The 25,177-nt window shown below is 43.5% G+C and overlaps 1 protein-coding gene across 2 annotated transcripts in view; it reads left to right on the top strand.

Annotated features, from left to right (window-relative positions):
• PARD3B (par-3 family cell polarity regulator beta) overlaps positions 1 to 25,177 on the top strand; it is a 680,328-nt gene that overhangs the window by 265,320 nt on the left and 389,831 nt on the right. For both annotated transcript variants that reach the window (XM_048484334.1, XM_048484335.1), the window contains exon 11: positions 22,508 to 22,693. In XM_048484334.1, the coding sequence (XP_048340291.1) occupies positions 22,508 to 22,693 (186 nt within the window). The remainder of the gene's footprint in view (positions 1 to 22,507; positions 22,694 to 25,177) is intronic.

The raw sequence follows: 25,177 nt of genomic DNA, 5'->3' as shown, positions 1-25,177 counted from the left end.
AAACTTATTTTACTGAGTGAGAGGAACATAAAAGGTACACTGGTTGGCACCTGGTGCTGAAATAATGTTTTTTTTTACATCTGTGCAGTCAATGCCAACTCCAGTGGCAAATCAGATGTCCTGCCAAGCAAAACCCACATCTATCCCTACCTGCTTCCTGAAAAAACTTTGTGGGCACCTGGACAGGTGTCACCTGGCACTTTGGTACCCATGGGTGCCACACCAGGGACTCCTGCTGGATATTGCTGAATATTGTCTCACGTAATAATTTTCACACAGCACATAGTAAATAAAACCTTGTCTTTCATGTCACTCAGTTTTTTTTCCAGTATCCTCCTAAATGTCCCAATTTTTTCCCAATTTTGTTTAAAAAGATTTTTCCCCCCAGTGCTCCCTCAAATTCTCTAATGTTTCAGCTGGAAAAAATATTGGGGAGGGGGAAAACATGAAAAAGTCACACACTTTTTTCTGAATTTTCTCTTTTTTTCCTTGGGCCTTTCCATGTCTACTCAGTTGTACGGAGAGCTGCAGACCTGTACACCTCTTGTACCTCATGTTATTTGAGCATCGATACTTTAGCTTTTGTTGCCTTAGGAAAGACATTGAAGCTAGCAATAGAATGTGTACATTTTGCAGAAAGAATGGCCGTGCCTTGCCCGTGGCCGCCATTGCGGGAGGGAGAGGGCCAACGAGGGTCGTCTGCCCAGTTCCGGGCAGGAGGCATGGCTTCCCTGGCCCATCCGCGCATGCGCGGGGGCCGGGGCAGCTTCAGGGCTTGTTCTGCGCATGCGCGGCAGCCGGATCTCAATAAGGCCCGGTCCACGCATGCGCAGGGACCCTGTTGCCTTCATGCGTGTGTGAAGGCCGGGGCCTGAATGGATGACGTGCTCTTGCAAGGCATGCGAGAGCACGTCATAAGAGTGGGCCAGGGAGGGCCTATATAAGGCCGTGCCTCGTGGCCGAGGCCCACTCTTCCCCAGACGACCAGACGTTGCCCAGCCACCCATTCCCTTTGATTTTGTTGTTAAGTGTTATATTGTTTGTCATAGCTGTTTGCGGGTTGCGCATGGGGGGTGATCCGCTGAAAGGGGGATGCTGAGCGAGCTCCCCTATTAGTACACCTCCTTAAGAGGTAGGGGTGGAGCAAGCTGATGGTTGGGACGCCCCACGGGGGGCTAAGGTGCTTGCGCCCCTGGCGTGGGTTGGAGTGGACCCCAGTCATGAGCACTTCGCCTCACTCTAGCTCTTTGCTAAGGTTCAGATTCCTCCAGCAGGTGGGCTGGAGGAACCAGTTGACACTGGGGGACAGCACTCGGGCTGCCCAGAGACTTGGATCATCTTCCTATGCTGCACCATCATGCTTTTCTGTGCCTTCTGTCAATAAAATTCTACGGCTCGGGCCTATTTTCTAACCCACACAAAAGTTGTCTGGTGTTTTATTGTAATGTTGGGGGGATTCAGGTAACCGGAGTGATGGGCCACACCTCTGCCCACAAAGCAAAGCTCATTACTCAAACAAACAAACAAAAAACCAATGCGGACACAGACTATCAACAGATTTCTGAGTTAAATTTAACACTGAAACTATTTATATTTTCAACCTTCTAATCACACATGTCATGTTAATTATGGATGAAATGAATCATATCTCCACAATTAGCACGTCCTGGAATATACGTCGTATGTTTACAATATACACAAAAATATAACGTCTGAATGGTTTAGATTCATCCGTAAAAATCCTCATACGACAGAAAGTATTTTGAATGAAGTATTTTGAATAAATTAAACCTAAACTTAAATAGCATTTCACAATTCAAGAAACATTTCATGGTTTCTTTTCAGTGTCCCCTTCCCATAAATCCTTGGAAGAAGCCCCCCACGCTCAATTTTCCAAATGCCTTTTTATTTTTTGCTGTCAAGTCACATCTGACTTATTGTGGCTCTTGATGGGGTTTTCAAGGCAAGAGATGTTCAAAGATGGTTTGCTGTTGCCTGCCTCCGCCTCAGGACCTTGGTATTGGTTGGAGGGTTCCCATCCAAATACTTGCCTAAGTCAACCCTGCTTAGCTCCTGAGATATGACGAGATCAGGTTAGCGATCCAGATCAGGGCTCAGATGTCTGCATTTCTATTTACTCATCAAGCCATAATATGGAGTGACTTTGGTTTTCAAGCTGTGATTGCACATTCTAGTTTTCCAGCTAATCTCAAATTTGTTGTCAGTTCAGATGCCCTGACAAATGCGGCAAACTTTGAGCTAGTGTTGGCAAATTTCAGCAAAATAGTCTAGAGCACAGGTGTCAAATTTCGGCCCTCCAGATGTTATGAACTACAGTTCCCATCATCCCCTGCCAGCATCATGCTGGCAGGGAATGATGGGAACTGTAGTCCATAACATCTGGAGGGGCGTGAGTTTGACAGCTATGGAATTTGTCACCTATGGAATTGTAGTCCATGAACATCTGGAGAGCCGCAGGTTGCAGACCTCTGGTCTAGAGTGTCAGCTTCCTCAGAGACATTTCAACTATATTTAACTGTAACTAGCGGGCCCGGCCACGCTTTGCTGTGGCTTGAGGGAGGGGTGAATGAGAAGGGCGGCAGGGTTCCCTGGGTGGGTGGGATGCGGCTTGAGCACGCACGCGAAGGATGTCGGCGGTTGTTGCTGGGACGCGGCTGACGCCTGTGTGAGTGGCTCGCGCTCGGCTGGGTCAGGGAAGTTTCATCGTGGATGAGGGGGGGTTGGAAGGGAAGGGAGGAGGTAGGGGAGAGGGCTACTGTGTGTTTCCTGCGGCAGGGTTGTGAACACTCCTCCTGGCTCTCCTTGTGGGTGGCAGCAGGCGGTGTCACGCGGCGTGCACATGCACGGCTCTGCAAAGACGGGCAAGGCACACCCCTTCCCCGGCACGGCGGCCCCTGATTGGTGTGCTGAGGGATTGGGGAAACATGCTTTTTACCGGGCTCCGGTGTGACCTGCGAGCCCGGTGAGGAGCCGATTACCTTGCCGCAACGGGGAGGGACATCGTGGCAAAATTTGGGAGCAATCGGTCCAGGCGTTTCGGCATTAGGGCGTGGCTAACAAAGTCACGGTTAGCTTTTTATATATATAGATGATACAAGAGATACAAGACAGTAATTCTTGCATTTCGGTGTCTTTTTTTGACCCCACTAATGCTATATTGGTTATTTGAAGTTGTCATCTTTTTTCCTGAAGGTTGACAAACCATTATAAAATTATCTAGTTGTGATATCCATGTATATCTGCCAAACACCTGTAGCCGCTCTAGTTGAATCTGAAACCACCTGGATATCCTGTAAGTCATAAGCATGTAGATGAGAGTTACTTCTGGTGTCCGGCTTGGCCTGTCCTCCTAATTGTCCAGTTGCCACAGCTGTTTAAACATTTGACCAATTTCTTTGTAGCGACCTTAAGTCTACCATATGCCTTGTCAGTATTCTTGCTTTTATAGGATGTAGTGCCTGTTGACTGGAAGACAGGATATTAGTGCTTAGTTAAGTGCAACTCTGTAAAAGGTAACATCAAAGAGCTGAGTAATTGTGTTGTTTTCACATTCTTAGCGAAGTGAAACCCAACCTGCTCTTTGAGGTATTGTCATTGCTCCAGAAGGGAATAAGAGAATCTTAAGAAGTTTCTTTAATGAAGCAGATCAGTAAAGGCGAATTGGGACCAACCACAGAATGTCCTCCTTATTATCCAGTTAACCAAATGTTACTAGTAATTCATGCCAGCTGTTGACAACGTAACAGCTGGGGAAAGGAGCTGGTTCCGAGACTCAGGGGGATTATCTTGATTTGCTTAATTACCCGGCTCTACAGGCTGCCCTGTGATTAGTATATTTTATAAGGTGCATTTGGGCTTTAAGCTATGTAGTAAATACTGTGCTGACTTCTCTGAAGGCTATTTAAAGATAAGGGGAAAGTGGAGGTGAGAGCTGGCTGCTGGTGATCTGGGTTTGTATTTTCCCACTGCTTGAAAAGCAAACTGAAAACATGAAGTCCTGCTACTGTTCCACCTGACGCAGAAAACATTAAATGCTTTGATCGTGCCTGTCTCTCCTTCTGTCATATACCGTTCCACAGAAAGGATTAATCATGACTCCATACTTTAAAAACAACAACACCGTTTTCTTCACTGTGGCCAAATAGGAAAGCCACTTAATTAGAGACACTTGTTGTTTAATCTGTGCTGGGCTGCAGCTGTGAGCCTCCCCCGGGCGGATGCTGTAAAAGATGCTCTTGTTGCTGTAATGTGAGTCCAGAGACTTGGAGATGCACACACATGTTGAGCCATGTGTATGCATATGCTCAGTTTCTCGCGCACGTGAGCAGTTGTTCCTCAGATGAACGTGTCAATTACAATCACGAGCTAGAAAGATAAGACTTTCCCCAGAGTTAGGAAATAACTGTGTGCGGACACAACACAGCTATGTATGTCAGTGCCCTGATATTTAGAATAACTTCAAATCATTCACTTTAGATCTGATTACCATATTTACCCAAAAGGAAAATGACCCTGAATGTAAGATTCCCCAGAAAGGTTGCAGCCAAAAAGGATTATTTTTATTACTGTGCATAACTATAACTTCTATGCAAATATAAGATGGCCTCGTTTTTCTCGATTGAACTCCTGGGAGAAAACCAAGTCTTCAGATAAACAGGGCATTTTTTTCACGAAAGAGGCTTCATTTTCTTTGATTTGGGGCACGGAGGAACAAAAATGATTTTTTTTTAAAGAGAAAGAACTTTAACATAATTCTTACAAAGCCCTGGCTTGGTTCAGACTTTACAGGGAACAAATGCTTATATTCAGTGGTGGGATCCAAAAATTTTAGTAACAGGTTCCCTTGCCAGCCCCCCCCCCCCTCAGCAAAGGGGGCAGAGGCGTACCTAGGCAAACCTGAGCCCTGGGCAAAACCTGAGTTGGATGCTCCCCCATGGGCAGCCACCCCACCATGACCCCCAAATTTTTTTTTTGCACCAGGTCATTTCTAAATCATTATCACATTATTGAAAATGCCCCAACTCACAAATCTGAACACAGCAATGGCGAAACACACAGGTTCTTTGATCGAGACTGGTGAGATAAAAGGTACGAAAGGCTGAGAATCAATGAATTGCAGTACCTGAAAGGGATTAACCCAGTTCAGGGAGTTACATTATTAGTCGCAATTGCTACATGGAACCTTCACGTTCAAAGGCAGTATGCCTCTCGGGGAGGCAAGGGTGTGGAGATGGAAAAGCGGACCCAATTAGTAACCCCCTCTCGGCACACACAAATAATTAGTAACCCACTCTCGGGAACTGGTGAGAACCTGCTGGATCCCACCTCTTCTTATATTGCATAGTTTGCAAAACCAGGATTTAGTTTACAGATTAGAATTCAAATTATTGGCTTGGTTCTCTGTCCCAGCCTCCCTGCAGAAACTGAACTGGTTGCCCTGCACTGTGCTAGATGCGGTGCCAGGAAACAAGCCGAAATTAGGTCCAGATGTTGGCGCTGATCCATCTAATGAAACCATATCTGAGATTAATTTTGGCTAATAAACCAGTGGGTTCACATCTTGGATTGATGTTACCATCAAACCATAGTCAAGCTGCCCTCAGTCAGATGATCGTGCTGTTCATAGCTTAAACTATGACGTCTGAATCGAGAACTTGTCTGGTATGTTGTGTACTGTGCTCTGCAGTTAAGTTCCATGTACATGTCAAATTGTGAGCACTTGATGTGGTGGAAAGTGCCATCAAATCACAACGTAGTTATGGCGACCCCATTGTTTTTTCAAAGTAACAGATGGAATAGAGGTGGTTTGCTGGTGCCCATCTCTGAGTATCAACATTGGATTTTGTGGTGGTTTCCCATCCAAGTACTAACAAAAGCCAACTGCTTCTCTTCTGGAACCTGACAAGATCAGCCTAGCCTGGGCCTTCCAAGTCAGGGTGTGAACTCACGATATAGATTTGAATAAGCCAACCTGAATGCATGAATACTGTTTGTATATTGCATGTTTTGTACACTACTGCATATGAACACATTATAGTGTCACCATTATGAGTTTTCTCTTCTGAGAGATATCAGCTTCTGAGCAAGCATTTGTGACTGTAGAAAGACCAAGAAAGGAAAGACAACTGGAGTGGATGTTTCTTTGCAAATTAAATCAACTGTTTGTTTAAAACATTCTAGTTTTCTTTTAAGTGAAATAAACAACTCACAACTATGTAAATATTTACAGCTATGTAAATATTTACTCTTCTTGCTAACCTTGACCCAGAGGGTGACTTGAGTGCTAGATATTCTTGAGACTGACGAAGCACAGCCCGATCTAATTATGTCAAAGTGTTTTGGTTTAAGAAGAGTTGTCCAGTGCAATAGGATAATGGAGGTTCTAGTGAAAGGCTCATTTGCAGCTGAAAAGCTTGCTGGATGTGTCTCCTTTGGCAAGTCAGGATAATTTAATCTAACCTGTCTCTTAGGGGTTATTATGAAGGTAGAAGGAGATCATAAATGTATTGTTGAAGGCTTTCACAGCCGGAATCACTAGGGTGTTGTGGGTTTTTTGGGTTGTATGGCCGTGTTCCAGTAGCACTTTCTCCTGACGTTTTGCCTGCATCTGTGGCTGGCATCTTCAGAGGATCCTCTGAAGATGCCAGCCACAGATGCAGGTGAAATGCTACTGGAACACAGCCATACAACCCGGAAAACCCACAACACCCTAAATCATAAATGCATTCTAACCTGGCCCCTGCTCTTGGGCATAAAATAAATCCAGATTAGGATGGATATTGGCCTTCATCCATCACGTGAAACCATATTTAAGACTAACTGTGGCTAATAAACCAAGCAAGCAATGGGTTGCCATCACTGGGACTAAAGTTACTGCCAAACTTCTTTTCAGAGCTACATTATATCCCTGTATCTCATATTTTATAAGCCTTTGTGTGGGAAACACTTCCATTTAGTAATTGAGTCGCTGCTAGATGGAATATGGACCATATCAGTGCAGTGTTTTAAGTTTTGTAGGTTTGTGCATGGTCAGCATTTTGTTTGTGCAGCTCTAGTTTTTACTAGAAAGATAATTTTCAAAAATAAACGGGGAGGTATCTAATGTTATCAAATATTTCTGCATGGTTTCTAATGGTTACGTGGCAGCAAGGTGGTGCTTTTTTAAATCTTTATGAAATGAACCCTGCAAAAATATAAATTCATAACCCTTTGAAAACGATCCCTTCTGTACCCATTGCTTCTTGCTCTCAGCGTTGAATGACACTCGGGGGAGTATGCTCTTCTTATCGGAACTAAACAGCTGGGTGAGGGGGCAGGCTGCACACAGCGGAGAGGCCACGGGGGCGTACGCTGGTCAAGGACATCCGACAGTTAGTGAAAGGTCTCTCGCCATGTGAAATAAATGCTATTTCCTTCCTGACTTTTTTGTTGTTGTGGTTAAGGGTCTTTTCTGGCTGTAGAACAATAGGGATAACTGAGACCGCCTTTCTTCTAAGGGAGATGTGCATTAGATTATCATAAATCCACAGACAGAAAGTGCCCTGGTCAATGAGTGTTGGCATACTTAGATTAAATAATAGGGTTTAATTGAAAAGGCATCTCAGGAGAGGGAAAGGATTGAGGCACCACTGAGCATACATTAACATCACCTGGACAGAGAAGAATTATGGGATGGGACAAGGCTTTTTTTCCCCTTTAAAAAAGTAAGGGTTCTTAACGGAGATCCGTCTGAAAGCACATATTTCCGACTTGAGCTTAGATGAAAAGTGTTCATTAGGGATGTCTGAATACGTTCTTTTTTGTATTTATTTGTAGATGCCGGATGTCATCTTTGTAACACTTCTTTGTTTCACCCATTTTGCGTGCTGCCTTTCCTCTATTCGGATTTTTTGAAATGCCCTTTATACCTAACAAATGCAAAGAAAAAATGTTCATAACTTGCAGATATTTAATGGGAAATTATGATTTCAGGAAATGGTACAATAATAAAGTCTGCCACAGCAGTGAAGAAAGGCAAACTGTGCTGGGCATTTTTAGGGAAAGAATTGAAGGGAGCAAACAGGCCAATATTATAATGTCCCTATATAGGTCTATAGGTCAGCCTCATTTGGAATAGAGAGTTCAGTTCTGGTCACCGTATCTCAAAAAAGGAGTTTGCAGAGCTGGAAAAAGTTCAGAACATAAGAACATAAGAAAGAGCCTGCTGGATCAGACCAGAGTCCATCTAGTCCAGCATTCTGCTACTCGCAGTGGCCCAACAGATGCCTTTGGGAGCTCACATGCAGGAGGTGAAAGCAATGGCCGTCTGCTGCTTCTGTTCCCAAGCACCTGGTCTGCTAAGGCATTTGCAACCTCAGATCAAGGAGGATCAAGATTGGTAGCCATAGATCGACTTCTCCTCCATAAATCTGTCTAAGCCCCTTTTAAAGCTATCCAGGTTAGTGGCCATCACCACCTCCTGTGGCAGCATATTCCAAACACCAATCGCACGTTGCATGAAGAAGTGTTTCCTTTTATTAGTCCTAATTCTTCCCCCCAAGAACAAGACAACCAAGATGATTGATTGGAACACCTTTTCTATGGGGAGAGGCTGAAGAGTCTGTGTTGTCCAGAAAACAAACAGCCGAGGAGGGTCATGATAGAGGTTTATAAAGTTATGCACAGGAAGAGAGTGGACAGAGATAATGCTTTCTCCCTCTCCCAAAATAATATAATTTGAGGGCACTCAGTGGATGGGCATTTGATTCAGGATTAACAAAGGGAAATACTTCTTTACATGATTGAAATTCGCTTCCAGAGGATAGAATGATGGCCACAGGCATAGAGAGAGATTTATGAAGGAGAGGTGTATCAGTGCCTGCCAGCCATTGTGTAATGAAATGTAAATGAACTAGTGTGACTAGTGGGGTGCCTCGAGGTTGTGTCCTAGGCCCAGCGCTATTCAATATTTTTATCAATGACTTGGACAACGGAATAGAAGAAGAAGAAGAAGAGTTTGGATTTATATCCCCCCTTTCTCTCCTGCAGGAGACTCAAAGGGGCTTGCAATCTCCTTGCCCTTCCCCCCTCACAACAAACACCCTGTGAGGTAGGTGGGGCTGAGAGAGCTCCGAGAAGCTGTGACCAGCCCAAGGTCACCCAGCTGGCGTGTGTGGGAGTGCACAGGCTAATCTGAATTCCCCAGATAAGCCTCCACAGCTCAGGCGGCAGAGCTGGGAATCAAACCCGGTTCCTCCAGATTAGATACATGAGCTCTTAACCTCCTATGCCACTGCTGCTCCTAATCAAATTTGCAGGTGACCCCCAATTAGTAGGGGCAGCTAATACCCCAGAGCACAGGGTCAGAATTCAAAATAACCTGGACAGATGAGAAAGCTGGGCTAAAACTAACAAAATAAATTTCGGCAGAGAATAAATGTAAAATACTACACTTAAGCAGAAAAAAAATGAAATAGACAGATATAGGATGGGTGACACGTGACTTGACAAGGGCAGACTGGTACAGGGAAACATTCCCAGGCCCGCTCAAGCAGTAAGCATTCAGTAGCTAGAGACAGGATAGTAAGCACTCAGTAGACAGAAATATGGCAGGACCCAGGCTAAGACACTAGAGGGTCATGACAACAATAACAATGAGCAACAACAAGAGGTACAATGAGGAGCAGGAGCAGGGCCATTAATATCATGTGAACCATAGCTGCTTCAACCAAAAGCCTGGTGGAACAGCTCTGTCTTACAGGCCTTGCAGAATTGCAATAGATCCTGCAGGGCCTGACTCTCACTGCACAGAGCATTCCACCCGGTTAAGGCCAGCCTTCTTTTTTGGTGACTAAAGGAAACCTCCACATTCAGAGGCAGTAAACCTTTGAATATCAGGCCCTTTCTGCACAGGCCAAAAACAGCGTCCTAGGGAGCTGTTCGCATAGGAGGCCGTCCCTAGGGAACTGTTCGCATAGGAGACGCTGCTGCATCGCAGCAGCGCCGTCCTTGCTCCCCCCAGTGGCGCAAAGCCGCCATTTTCCCACCTCGCTCCACGACTGAGGTTGTTGAGAAGGGACCGCTTCCTGTCGGCGCGGTGCAAACTGCACCGCAGGGAAATCGCCCCTTTCCCCATCGCTCCCACTCACCTGCCTCTCCAGCGGCGTTCTGGAGGACTGCAGGGACCCGCCTACACTGTCCTCCGACCTCCAGGGGTCGGAGTGCAGCGTGGGCGGGTCCCTGCAGCCCTCCAGAACCACGCTGGAGAGGCAGGTGAGTGGGGGAGGGCGATTGAGAGGCAGCTCTGTGCGGAACCGCCTCTCTGGCTAGGGAGGGAGCCAGGACTGCTCATGTGAGCAGTCCCCGCACCTCCACCGGCATAAATTATGCTGGTGGAGAAGCCCTGCGGCCGCTGTGTGGAAAGGGCCTCAGTGTCAGGAGCTAACCATTAGATGGAGGCCTCAGCTTCTATGCCCCGTTGCTGGCCCTCCAGAGTAATTGCTTGACCACTGTTTGAGACGGGATCCTGAACTATACGAACTACTGGTCTGGTCCACCACTGTGTTTCCTAGGTTCTTACTCATAGGGTCAGCTTGCACAGGGGAAAATGTAGAAATTAATGGTGGATTCTTGTGTCAAAAACAGTGGTGTTACAAAATTCAGGTGGCATTCTTATTACTCACTTCAGGTTGTATCCTAATTCTGGACTGAAAGTAAGTGTATGTATTGGGTGCATGTATATATAAAAGTGTTCTGTTTATTTTTTTTTCTCACATATGTTCAGTTCCAGTATCAGTTTTTCTTTGACAACTGGTGATAAAGAAAATTTCTTGGCTACTGATCATGTCAAAATTGCAGAAACGTTCCACGAAAGAAGAAAAACAAAACTACTCTCTTGGGAGACACAAAATAAGAACGCATAGACTCTTGTACAGCACAGATTTAAATAAAAATGTGGTAACCATATATTAGTGGAGGTGAAGTGTAATTTTAGAAAATGTGTGAGATGCGGAAGCTGAACTGTGTGCAGTTGCTTAGATGTGAGAGAGTTTGGAGCAGTTCCTGTGAACCATGCGAGACATAAAAAATATGTGAATTAGACATATTCCAATGCTTTTGTCTCTTCTTAATATATATCTGTTGTTCCTGTCTTTGTTGCTTTAATCATAGAAAGCAGAACTCCATCAGGTGAGGCTTTTCCCGTCACACAGCTGCCATTTCGGTTACACCCAGTCTCCTCTCCCCAATCCATGCAACTTTTTCTGTTAACATTTTGTTCCCATTTGCACATTACGCATTCATGTACCGCATAGGTGTCAAACTTGTGGCCCTCCAGATGTTATGGACTACAGTTCCCATCATCCCCTGCTGGCAGGGGATGATGGGAACTGTAGTCCATAACATCTGGAGGGCCATGAGTTTGACACCTGTGATGTATCAGATCCCCAATGGTTACCCTCTGTGCAGCTAGGCAAATCTTCACAACTTGGCCAGCCACAAGGCATAAGATTCTACAAATGCAAGGAGAATCTTAAGGGTTGCAGAAAGATCTGCGGGATTGCATCTCCCAATTTCTCAATATCACCTCCAGAGGGCTTTACAGTGCTCTGGACATGATCTTCTTTACGTCTCTTTGCGTGTCAAGTACTATCAAGATGAAGAAGCGTTTGAGTTTATACTCCGCCTTTCTCTCCCCAAGAGACACAATTTGAGCTGGGAGAGTTCTGAACAAACTGACTAGCCAAAGGCCACCCAGGGGGGATGTAAGAGTGCTTCTGATTCACCTGATAAGAGTCCACTGCTCATGTGGAAGAGTGGGGAATCAAACCCAGTTCTCCGAATTAGTCTGCCTGTTCTTAACCACTACACCAAGCTGATTTATGATGAACCCTTGGGGTTTTCAAGGCAAGTGACGTTCAGAGCTAGTTTGCCACTGCCTGCCTCAGAAAGGGTAGGTTCTCAGCGTGGGCTGAAATAGTTCTAAGACACAGGTGTCAAACTCGCGGCCCTCCAGATGTTATGGGCTACAGTTCCCATCATCCCCTGCCAGCACACGTTGGCAGGGGATGATGGGAATTGTAGTCCATAACATCAGGAGGGCTGCGAGTTTGACACCTGTGTTCTAAGGGAACTGTGACTGACCCAGGGTAACTGTGCAGGTTTCATGTGGAAGAGTAGGGAATCAAACCCAGTTCTCCAGGCTAGAGTCTGCCACTCTTAACCACTATACTGCTCTGGCTCTCTGGGTTCTCTTCCGGTATTTATTTTAAGTGAGAAAATATCACAGGAGTCCCAAAACTGGTTTTAGGCCTATACTTGAGGGCAGCAGTGGGTATGTTTCCACCCCCTTTCTTTTCTCCTTTTCTTTTCCCTTGCTTGGCTGAACTATGGTTTTTATGTTTTAGGATATAGGGCTGGGAAATGTCCTGAAATGTTCCACCCTTGGTTGGTCAAGTGCCACTGTACATATGTTTTAGAGCATATATTGTTAATTTTATTGTATATTGAATAATGGTGGCCGCCTGGGGAATCCACCACAATGGTGGAAGGAAGGGGATGAGGATTGAACGCTTCCTGCTTGCCATAGTTTGCACAGGCAAGCGGGAAGCATTTGCAACCTGGGTTAAAGAAAAAAAGGCGCTAATTTAGCAATTTAATTTAACCTGAATTCTGGCCACTAAAACTGGATAGCAGCATTTGGGGAGCGAGTTTTTTGGGAACTCCCAAATGCTTTTAAAAAGAGCCCCAACTTGTTTTACTTGGCCCATGCAGAATCACCCAGAGAGACTGACCCCAGGTTGCCCAGTGAACTTCACAGCATAGTGGAAATTTGAACCTCAGTCTCCCAAATCCCAGTTCAGCACTTTATCCATTACCCTCAACTGCCTCTAGTCCTTTTTGCTGTGAGTGGCATTTCAGAATGTTTCCTTAAAGCTCTTGTTTTTGAGTTCTTGTCTACTGGTAAGTGTTTACTGATCATTAGTTTTCCATTGCTGCACTCAAAACCTTATCCCCCAGAGCTTCCAAAAGTAGAACACCTTTGAATTTAATGATCTCCTCTTATATGAATAAGTAAAATTAGCAATATCATGGGGCTTTCTGGAATTTATTCAATCTTTGGATAAATTGACATGTTGGTTGCTGCCAGGACAGAGCAAAAATATATCAGAGCTTTTGTGTTATTAGCAGAAGTCAAATCAGTTCAGTTTTAAACTTGATTCAGATATGCATTTATATCCAGTTACAAGTTTAATACATTTTGTCCTATGTTTTTTAAACTTGTAACAACTTGCAAGGGGAGGAACGTTTGATTTCAAAAAAATTTTTTTTACAATCCTATCCTAAGCTATAATTGTGGTATTTTGTGTGTGCTTTCAAATCATTGTTTTATTTATATGGTAAACTGCCTTTTTTAATGTAGTTATTTATTTTATTAGGCTTCTCTGCCACCCTCCCCTCACAGGCTAAGGGGGCTTACAACGTATTAAAGTTACAATTTAGGCCATAAAGCCAAAAAAAAATATGTTCCACAAGGTAGAAAGGCAGCTAATAAATATTTTAAACAAACAACCACACTCTTTGGAAGGATAACCCTTCCAAGAACTTGATTTAATTTTAATTGCATTAATATTAAATATATTCTAAATAGATTATGTATGCAACTTAATTCTCCCTGCATCTGATGAACAGAATTCCTAAAGCCTATCCCAAGCAAGTGTTATACTTGTCTAGGTAACACTTTAAAAAATAGTTGTAGTTAGAATTTAGAGACTCTTCAGGTGTAATGGTTGTGGGCCAGCAAGTCTCTAGTAGTGTTTTCATGCTTGCATGTTGGTACAGAGAAATAATATTTAGGATGCCCAGGGAATGCAACAAACATATGCCGGATCAAAACCCTTCACAGTCTAGTAGACAAAAACCTACAAATAACCGGAGGTGGGATCCAGCCGGTTCTCACCAGTTCCCGAGAGTGGGTGACTAATTATTTGTGTGTGCCGAGAGTGGGTGACTAATTATTTGTGTGTGCCGAGAGGGGGTGACTAATTATTTGTGTGTGCCGAGAGGGGGGTGACTAATTGGGTCTGCTTTTCCGTTGGAAATTCCATTCGGTCCCAAAATCATCAAGTCCTGTTGTCTCCTATGTGGCTGCTGGTTAGCGAAGGTAGAAAACGGGATCATTCTCCCTGTTGGGCTGTTTTGAAAACACGTTTTAGAAATATGGTCAAGTTCCTTGTTTCAGGAAAGTGTCCTTCTTTTGATTTCTAGAAACAAAATTGAGTATTGGAAAGTATTAAGTATTTGACAGGCAGTCAATTCGAGGAGAAGTAGTTGTTTCTGTTGGCAGTAGACGATAGGACTTGCTAGAATGAGTTTAAATTATGGACAGAAAGATACCAGCTGGAAATTAGGAACTTTTTTTTTTACAGTAAGAGTTTTTTACAGTAACAGAGAAATTATTAATGCCCCGCCCCCAGAATTCCTGGCCACGCCCCCGTCGTGCCCCACCCAGCCCCATTGGCGCTACGCCACTGTTTGAATCCCACCACCATGGGAACCTGTTACTAAAATTTTTTGATCCCACCACTGCAAATAACACTGGGGAAGTAGTTAAAAGGGGGGGAAATGGGAGTGAACATGGAGGGGCAGGCTTCCCAAGAAAGTCAGAATGGCCACCATGGAGGAGACACAGAACTGGTCAAGAAGGGGAGATGCAGGCACCTCAGCATCCAGATAGGACCTGTTCCATCACTGTTGTATTTGTCCCAGGGATGCTCGAAACCCTGCCAGTTCAGCTCACATCTTAAGTAGCTATCCCTCCCTACTCTGGTCAGGTGCTGAACCATTCAATCTGAGCAGTGGGATGAGGCAAGCCTTTTGCTTTCTCCCTGCTCAGGAAAAGATGCTCAGAGAAAGGGACATCTTTTTAGCCTATGGATGGAATCAGTGGACTATTTCTTTCTGCGGTGAAGAGAGCAGGAAGGAAAGGCTGAGTCTGGTCCCCGCTGCAAATGGCATGCTGTCCTGCTGCTGTGCAGCTTGGGCAGTATGGTGGTTAAGTGGTTAAGAGCAGCTGGCTCCAATGTAGTGAACCTGGTCTGTTTCCCTGCTCTTGCACACGAAGTCTGCTGGGTGACCTTGGGCCAGTCAGAGTTCTCTCCGAACTCTTTCAGCCCCACCTACCTCACAAGGTGTCTGTTGTGGGGAGAGGAAAGGAGTTTGTAAACCCCTTTGAGACTCCTTGAGCGTAGAGAACAGGGGCATAAAAAACAACTCTTCTTTTTCAAGCTAGCGAGGCAACTGGGTCAGGCTGATGAAGAGTTTGTCCCTCCTCTTCCCTCCTATACTTTGTTTCCCCATAGCAAGCAGGATCGCTGCAATTTGTCGCAATGCTCTTGGCTGAAATCCTGTTGCCACCTGCAGACACATCCTAAGCAAGGAGATATTTTATGCATACATGGAGTCTTGCCTGAGATTTCAACAAAGGGTTTCCAGGTTGTTTGTCTGAAGCAAATCAAGCTTGATTTTATTTTGTTGTAGGCTTGCCAGCCCTTATGGTAGCCAGGAAACGAGCTGTGTGTGCTCTCGAAAGGGGATGGAATCAGGTGTAAGCAGGCTGTGTTCTCCTGGATATGAAGGACTGGTGTGAAGAGGATATGAACAAAACAAACTCTTCCAAAATTAGTTGACAGAAAACTTTTTTTTTTTTGGTAACGGTCAATTAGGTCATTGAATGATACATTTATTTGATTCACAGATGATTCAGTGAAATAGCTGTTAAATGTTCTGGATTCCAAACTGCGTGTCGAAGGAGAGCCATGGGAAACCTAATACTTGAAAATGATTTAGTATACTTATAGCCATCGTCTCTCGTCGACACATGTTAATAACTCTATTTTGATTCAGATAGCATGCCCATGATAGCCTGGCAGATGGGTACAGAGAGTAAGTGCTTAGGTAACATCTTTTAATAAACCAATACATTTTAGCAAATAAGTGAACTGCTTGAGCACCTGAATTTGTTTTCCATGCTGTTCTCAGCAGCGAGTTTATTTCAGTAATTAAATTACTTCGCTGTGCCATTATTTAAGGGTATAGTTAGGTTTAGAACAGTTTTTCTCAAGATGTTCAAAAATTCCTCTTTTAAAAAGACCAATTCTGTCCTGTTCTGATGCTGTCTTGAAGGGGAACAGAATACAGCTGATTCTAACGTAATGAGTTGGTTTTGATCAAAGGGTTTTACGTGTTTGAAATAAGGGTTTATTTTAAAAATACCCATAATAAAATCATTGGTTACAAATGGAAATGGGGAACATTTTGGTGGAAGATACGAACAGGTGCGCAGAATATTTGTTGTTACACCAGCACATTATATAAATAGAGATAATTGCTGTCTTCCAATTAATTTTGTTGCTCCATTGGAAGTGGGAAATAAAGTTAGCAATTTGGTACAATAAGACTGCTTTGGCAGAAAACAAGTGAGCTCACAGGTGCATTTTCTACAGAAAGACGTAGGTGTATTTCCGCAGTTGAGAGGTGCCTGGGCAGATTGATATTGCTAAAACCAGATGTCTCCCAGTAAGCCAGTATTGATTGTTCTACAAATGTGAGGAGAAGGGAATGGATAGATTAATAAGGGGTCTAAACATGGTAAGGAGCAGAATCCTCGTTTAAACCAGGACTAATGCTCTAGTTCAGTTGTTTCAAAAACCTCTCTGTTCATACCGGTAGTTGATGATAACAAGGGGCAGTTTACCTAATATAATGAGAGATAAAGTTCCTGTTACGGAATTCTGGGAATAGTCTGAATATAATCTGAGACTGCTTGAATCAATGTGGAGTTGAATATCCATCCTTTTTTTGATACATAATAGAGGATTTTCTTGTATTAAAAGAGAGCTTTTGTTGGATGGGCTCTTCCTCCTCCTCCTCCAATTAAAGATCCAAAAAATGTTTCTAGAAGTTGCACAACTCATATCTGTTGTGGTCTCAAGTCTGGGATTCTGAGATGCTCAGTGATGTTTGGTGCTGAGTTTCTTGAACATTGTTCTGCGATGTCACGGGGCAAACGGTATCGGGGACTTTATGGCAGTTTATGGCGTGACTCGGGAGGATGAGTTTATGTGTCTGCTCTTGAATGGAGAAAAAAATGCCACAGACTTCCCAAATCTCTAGGCCAGGGGTCTGCAACCTGCGGCTCTCCAGATGTTCATGAACTACAATCCCCATCTGCCCCTGCCAGCATCGCCAATTGCTTTTCATATTGATGTTAAATCGCACCTACTAGATTTATTTATTTATTTTAATTACTTAGCAGGAAAGATCAATTTTGGTATGTTAACTGTCAGTAAAAATAGTAAGGAGGATAAAAAGAGAGTGGTTGAACTGGATTTTTTTTGGGCGGGGAGCTATGCTGTTACCGCTGTAGGCTCCTGCTACCCGTCAATGGAACAGTGGGAACAAAAAAAGAGAAAAACCAGTGGTCCTTCCAGTTTTGAACCCAGATGGGATGTCAAAGTGGCATACTCTTTGAATTTCCACATTTCTATAGTAAAAAAAAACATTGAGATTTGGGAAATTCTTAAGAGTGTCAAGTGACTTTGTGACATCACTTCTGGGTTTCTAGTTGGAAGTGCTGTCATGGGTCCATTCTGCACAGCACAGATAAGACGTCCTGAGGACATCTTAAAAAGACCCTTCCTGGTTTTTCCTACCGTGCAGCACAAATAAAACATCCTTAAGATGTTTTAAAAAGACCCCCCCCCCCCAGTGGTGTTGTCTGCACAGCAGACTTCCTCCATTTTCCCTTCCTTCCACACCCTTTCCCCTATTAGAGCACTTGCTTTCGTTTCCATAGCAGCTTGCACCCACCATTTTCAACAGGCTGAGAATCCTCACTGCTGCCATTAGCTGCATTTGTTTCCCATAGAGGTTTGCAGCTGATCTGTTTGCTATTTCTGTGTAAAACATGCATGAATAAAGTTTGCTTTCCCTGGATAAGAGGATTGCAGCCACTCGATGGTCTGCTCTACTGCCTATTGAGAACTATTGGGTAGACCTACCCTCCATGGACCATCTTAGTTTTTCTGTGCAGTAAGAAAAAACGGAGATGGTCTGCGCTGGGCCGGTCTACTCAATGCTTCTCAGTGGGCGGTAGAGCAGACCTCTGAGTTGCTGCGATACTCTTATCTGTGGCATCGCAGCTACGAATCCATCTCCCTCTAAACCGCTGTTTTTAAAAAAGGGGATTAGTAATTTATTTGTATTGAAGTTTATTGTTTAGTCTTGTTTGTGTTTAGTTGTATCATGATTTAATTTTGTTGTGCATCGCCCAGAGCCCTTCGGGGATAGGGTGGTATATAAAACTAAACAATAAACAAACAAACAAACAAACAAGGAAAAAATAGACACATGCACGGAATCACTAGGGAAAACAAACTTTATTTTGTGCACATTCTACCCGAACGTAGCAATCGGATGAGCTGCAAGCAGGGCAAGCCTTCGTGGGAAACAAACGCAGCAAGTGGCAGCGGCAGGGATTCTCACCTTGCAGAAAATGGTGGGCGCAGGCTGCTGTGAAAATTAAAGCAAGTGCTCGAGCGGGGGGAGGGGGTGGAAGGTAAGAAACATAAGGCATCTCCTGCCTGTTCGTGTTTGCACAGTCAAGCAGGAGACATCTTAAAGGCAAAAAAAGTCCAAATTCCAGCTTTTTCAAAAAACCCAAAAAGCCTTCAGATGAAATAGGGTACCCTGAGTACGTCTTGGGGGGGGGGGGGAGCTGTGTGGACTGCCTCCCCAAGGCACCTTCTTTTTGCGTCCTCAGGTGGTCTTATATGCGCTGTGCAGAATGGACCACAGTGTCATCAATTCTACTCTGCAGAGTCTGTTCTTCCACAATATGTCTGGGTAGGAATGGCGGCAAAGGGTTATAGATGCCGGTTGGTTCAAGACAAGATCAAAGTAATTCTCTTAGTTCAGGGTAGGTAGTGAGTTGAGAAGCAGAACATCTGAGTGAAATGCAGGCTAATGGCGGCTATGGGCATGCTGATCTCAATCAGACCTTTATTAGGCGTCGGTAGTACAAAGTGGGTAACAGACCCAGACATTTAAACCCTGCTAGTTCGTTAATATATTAGTTAGAAATTCAGCTACCAGCTCTATTAACTCGGCTGACCGATTGTCCAAAAGAAAACGTACCCAAGATATTGTAGGGCAGTCCCTTACTGGAGAAATCAGGTCTGTCGTGAGTATGTTTAGGGCAAATGCATAAAATGTGTTCTACAGTTACAGTGGCGCTGAAGCAGTAAGAGCACCTCCTTCCTTGAAGGGGTGTCCTTAAAAAGTGCCCATTAAGGAAGGCACTAAGGGAAAGGAGTTACATCTTGCCCTAGTGAAAGCCCATCTTTGCGGATACAAAATTCCACCCAGATATGTAGCTATATAGATCCTAATTTCATCACTTATTTATACATCATGACAACAGTGTCCCAATTCTATTACTCCGCTTGCTGTAGCTGACTTTGTGAAGCCATCTACAGCTGACTTCATAATGCCAAAACACTTCCTAAGCCTAAAAACTGGACACTTAAGTATTCCACATAATTGGCATTGGGAACACAAGCATTTTACCTTTATTAGGATTTTGTTATTAATCTGCAGCTGCCCGGAGTGTTAGGCATCAGTGACCGTAAAGTACTATTTATTCTTTTACAAGAGTGTGAGTTTTGCAATTATGTGTTTAAGGACTTAAGCTTACACATGGGCATCTTTTAATTTTAAAAAACCCTGGAAAGTTAACAAAGACAAGCTTGTAGGTATAATAAGAGAAGAGAGGTAGGCCGCCAGCATCAGACAATAATTATTAATGTCAACATCAGGCTGCTTTTATATTTTCCAATTAAATGAAATGCATTAACATGGTCATGTGATTAAATATATTAAATATTTGCTCTTGATACATATTGGAATTGAGGTTTATAATTTCACAGACCCTTTATCTCTCCTCCACCTTCCCCAACAGCTGCAGCAAAATGGGGTGGTTTCTAGATCATAAGTCTCTTGTTTGTTTTACTTTTTTCATGGGCTGGAAAACAGCGAAGCTCTATCTGCACTATTACAAAGGGTAGATTAAGGGTTCAGGGAAAACACCGCTCTTCTGCAGCAAGAAGACAGGCTGTTTATTTTTTTAAAAAAGAAAATAAAAATGCACAGATCCTTATAATTTATTATATAGGAATTCTGACAACATGTTTGAAATTAAGAGAAGCATGCAAATCAGCACTTAATGTAAGGTTAAGTCCAAAAGTACACTTGTACCTGGAATGATGGGTAAGTGAATGTACTCACTCAATTAGGAGCTGGTGTGTCACTTACTGTTGTCATTCATTGTTCCCGCTTCCCCTGGCATCAGCTGGTCACGGCCCAAGGCCACGTCTGGGCCTCCTGTTATCTGTCATATGTTAATGGACCCTTAAGAACATAAGAACTAGCCTGCTGGATCAGACCAGAGTCCATCTAGTCCAGCACTCTGCTACTTGCAGTGGCCCACCAGGTGCCTTTGGGAGCTCACATGCAGGAGGTGAAAGCAATGGCCTTCTGCTGCTGTGGCTCCTGAGCACCTGGTCTGACCTTTCTATCCTTAATCTCTGTGCCTTGCAACATACTAAGACCTACCCTAAAAATAAGCCCTATCATGATTTTTTGGGATTTTTGGAGGATGCTTGAAATATAAGCCCTAGTTACAGATTCCTTGGCGCAGCTGATCTGCTCACGTGGGGGAGGGGGTGCAAAATCATGGGGGGAAAATAAGACATCCCCTGAAAATAAGCCCTAATGCATCTTTTGGAGCAAAATTAATATAAGACCCTGTCTTATTTTCGGGGAAACAAGGGTAGTAAGCAGGCATCCTCGCCTTGGGCCTCTGGAAGGGGGGAGGAGGGAGGCTTGAGGCAGAAGTCTATCTCTCGACCTTGAGACAGAACTACATAACAAAGCTATTCACACCTTGTTGTTCGGTTAATCTGTGGGAAGATCAGGTGGGGGGGGGGCAGGGATGAATACAGTGGAACTTCGGTTTTCGTTGGTAATCTGTCCGAAAAGAATAGATGAAAACCGAAACTGATGAAAACCGAGGCAAACTTTTCCATAGGAATCAATGTAAATCCAATTAATCCGTTCTAGGCACTCCCAAAAAAACATACCAAAAAGGTGAATAAACATAGTGTTTAATGCTGAAAACAGTAACAAACAATAACACTAGGACCAGCTTCAGAGCCAGTGGACCAATGTCGCACCAGAAAGCTGTCCAAAGAGGTCTGTTTCTGACACCTCTTTAAGATTTGTCTGAAATGGGGGCAAGATATACTCATTAAACAAGTTGCAGGCATGGCCTGCAAAAATAAAATTAGATTATGCCTGCAACAGTTTTGTCCGGGTGATTTTTCTCCACAAACCCCTGCACCTTGCTGCAGATCGATGAAAACCGAGGCAAATTGATGAAAACCATGACAAATTTTTCACTGAAAAAATCAATTAAAACCGAAACCGATGAAAACCGAAGGCAATGAAAACCGAGGTTCCACTGTATGTTTGAAGGAACCATGATCCCCAGATCTGGCTTCCTGAAGTATTGGTCTCTGCTGACAGCACAATAAAGACTTATTCCACTTCTAGAGTCTAAATTATTGACCATTGTACCAGGACCTTACATTGTGAAATCAACATGCAATTAAATATCTAATTGGCTGAAGTCATATAAGTAAGTAAGTAAAAAGAAATAAAACTCAGCACTAAAGAACCAGCAGAGAGGAAGACCCCACGGCGACAAATAATTATGGAGAAAACTGAACTTAGGTGACATTTTGTCCTGCAAATGGTTCGTGTGAAAATTAATCGCAGGCTGGTTTTTGTACTTAGTTTTAATTTTATTCTGCATAACTGCAGAAGAAATCTTAATATTATGTTCTCCCTTACTTTAAAAAAGAATATCCTGCTGTCTCGTTAAGCATTAGACATTGTTGCAAATAATAGTGCAGTTTGCTGAACGGTGTGTTTTGGAGACGGAGAAACATTCAGATAGAACTGTGACAGAAGTGATCTGGGGGCAAATGTAGCAGCCATGTCTGGTGGCCTCCGCTGAACAGAATTCCTTCTCAATTTTGTGCCCATTTAATGCTTTTGCTTGTGAATCATTTAGATTTTTTATCATTTAGATTAGATTATGCAATTATTCTCTGATCTGCGCTTCATGACTGATTTTAGACCAGGGTTCTGCAACCATGCTGGCAGGGGCTGAGGGGAATTGTAGTCCATGAACATCTGGAGAACCACAGGTTGCAGAATCCTGTTTTAGACTGATTTCCAGTCAGCGTGCGTTAAAAAAAAATCTTTCCTCAGTAATTACAATGCATGGTCCTTTAGTCTTAAGCTTCAGATGATTCTTATGAGATTAGGCTACTTCAGTACTATTTATGCAAATGTTCTGCTTCCTCTCTACCTGTTCATACAACAGAAAGGAGAGCCCTACTGCAACGTCCTGGCACTCGAGACGACCGAGCAGTTGACTTTTGAGATCCCCCTGAATGACTCTGGTTCAGCTGGACTTGGAGTGAGCTTAAAGGGCAACAAATCTCGAGAGACCGGGGCCGACCTTGGGATTTTCATCAAATCAATCATCCACGGAGGCGCTGCTTACAAGGTATGCAGAAGCCTGGTTTTTTATTCATAGCATTTCAGCCACATTAATGTCCCATTTCTTGAATGTACACATGCAAATCTGCTGTGCGGGTAATCAAAGACATCAGGATTTCTGTGCTAGATCTGATGAAAGACTGCTGCTGTCAATCTAATGTAGTAACCAGTGAGATGTTTCCAGGAACAATCACAAAACTGAGATTAGTGTCCTAACATCTATGATGGATTCTTTCCATAACTGTTCATGGCAATAGTGTTCACATTTCTTAAATTCTGGTTTCAGTTCAGTGTCATTTTGTAGCTCAGTGAGTTCTTCTTCTGGTACCCCAACTCACTTAATTTTTCCCTTACATTTTTTGGAAGTAGTTACTGAGAAATTTTAAACTCTTATATAACCTAGAAATATTAATATTGAGTGGGCTGTGACAAAAATAAAGCGTAAGTAACTAAAAAGCTCACTTCATAATCAGTTGGTTACATAACCAAGAATGCAAGAAAATGAATACCACATTCAGTACTATGATGTTAAGGACTTAACGGCAAAAACTTCACAAAAAACTGAAAAATGCCAGAGACAAAATCGTATACACGCACACACAGTGGTGGGATTCAGCAGGTTCGGACCACTTCGGTTGTTAAAATGGTGCTTGTAAACAACCAGTTGTTAAATTTTTTAAATCCTACCACTGCACACACATATGTACACACAAACATGTATGCATGTGTGTGCACGCACGCACACACACACAATGGCCACAGTTTCTCAGAACACGGTACTGAATAGCGCTCTGGTGGCATATTTATTAAAAATTCCAGTAATTTACACTAGATTTCAGCACTATGCAGAAGCAGAAACTTGGACTGCTGTTTGCCAGCATGGTGCCATAGCCTAGTTAAGTATAAATAAGTGAACAATGCAGTCAAAGGGACCACCTGCACTGCATCCCCTCCCTGCCTGTTAGCACCCTCCTAGGTAATCCCATTGACCCTCAGGTGGTGCTACCACCCACTTTGAGAACCTCAGCTGTAAACCTCTTCCCCACCTTGGTCATTCCTTCCAGTGTTTTTTCCTCCTTTCCCTTCATCTTTTCATGCATACATTTACAACTCTGGAGTTTTAAACATAGCAATTTTATTTGGTACAGTACCTGTTTCTAAGTTACTATGGCTAACATTAAACCACAAATTAAAATTGCACGTTGAACATTTGGATTTGGAGATGCAGTTTGTGAAAATGAGTTTTGCAGCCAGGAACAAGCTGATCCCAGCAGTGTTGGCACTATGGCAGACAGCCTGCCCTGGAGTGAAAATGGCATAAGTAAGCTTGTATGGAATCGTTTCCCATGCTGCTGCCAGCTGGGTTAACCAAACTTGCCCCTGTAGTACTACCACCGGCTCTGCTCGACTTGGACCCAGGTGCAGATAAAATGAGAAGAGGCCTGTTGCTGCTACCCAGGTCCCAGTCAAGAAGGCCCATTCATCTTGCTCCCATCTTGCTGCTTCATCTTACAGCACCAGGAGGCCCTGTGGATGTGAAGTTCAGCAGGGTGTCAATTGTCAAGTAGTTTTTCATTCATTAGTAGCATTGATTTTGGACAGCACAATGAAAGTGGATCTCCGTATGCAACATAGAATTAACTTGCACAGATTGTAAAAAGGATAACCTGTGTTTTGTAAGGGAGCACGCCTTTGTCCGTATTAGAAAAATATTTATTTTGAGCAGGCAGTGCTTGTGTCTTATTTAAAAAACGGAACCACTCTGGTTATTACCAACAAACTTTTCTTTATACATCAGATAACGGCTTCATTTCAAGGAGCTGCTTAGATGAGACTTTCCTCTTCACACGTCTTTTTTATTGTATTTATAGCCTGTCTTTTTTTTTCTGTTAGATTTAAGGCAGATGATAGAATACAACTCCATTCAGACACTGTAAGATAAACTGAACAATGCAATGGGTGTAGGATTATAGTCAGAACACAATGCAAACAACAAATTGTCTAAGAAATCATGTAGTGAAGTCAGCCAAATCTGAGGAAAATCCGGTGATTGGAGCGGTGAACAAGCAAGACTGAACTTTCGTGATTAAAGGAGTGCCTGTAGCTTTAAGCAACAGACTTCCTCAGTGGCTGTAATTAAGCAACCACAGTATTCCAGGCTGGATTTCTGGGAGTAGAAAGGCATGCAGAGAGGGCAGGGTTCTTTTCGAGCCTATTTTGGTCTTTGAGGGAGAACACATGGGGGCCAGGCCTGACTAGGGTTTCCAACCTCCAGGTGGAGAGTGTGTGTGGATATCACCCAGAATTACAACCAATCTCCAAGCAACAGAAATGATTTCATCTGGAAAAAAATGGCTGCTATGGTGGGTGATAGCTATGCCATTACATGGCATTATATCTTAATTTCTTCCCAAACCTCACCCTCCAAAGGCTCCACCTTCAAATATTCAAGGATTTCCCCGACTCGGAGCTGGCAACTCTAAGGGGGGAA

The sequence above is a fragment of the Sphaerodactylus townsendi genome, linkage group LG02, assembly GCF_021028975.2.
Source record: "Sphaerodactylus townsendi isolate TG3544 linkage group LG02, MPM_Stown_v2.3, whole genome shotgun sequence".
In the NCBI taxonomy this organism is placed as follows: Eukaryota; Metazoa; Chordata; class Lepidosauria; order Squamata; family Sphaerodactylidae; genus Sphaerodactylus; species Sphaerodactylus townsendi.
The sequence above is the reverse complement of the archived record's forward strand: the minus strand, read 5'-3'. Positions and strand labels throughout refer to the sequence as shown.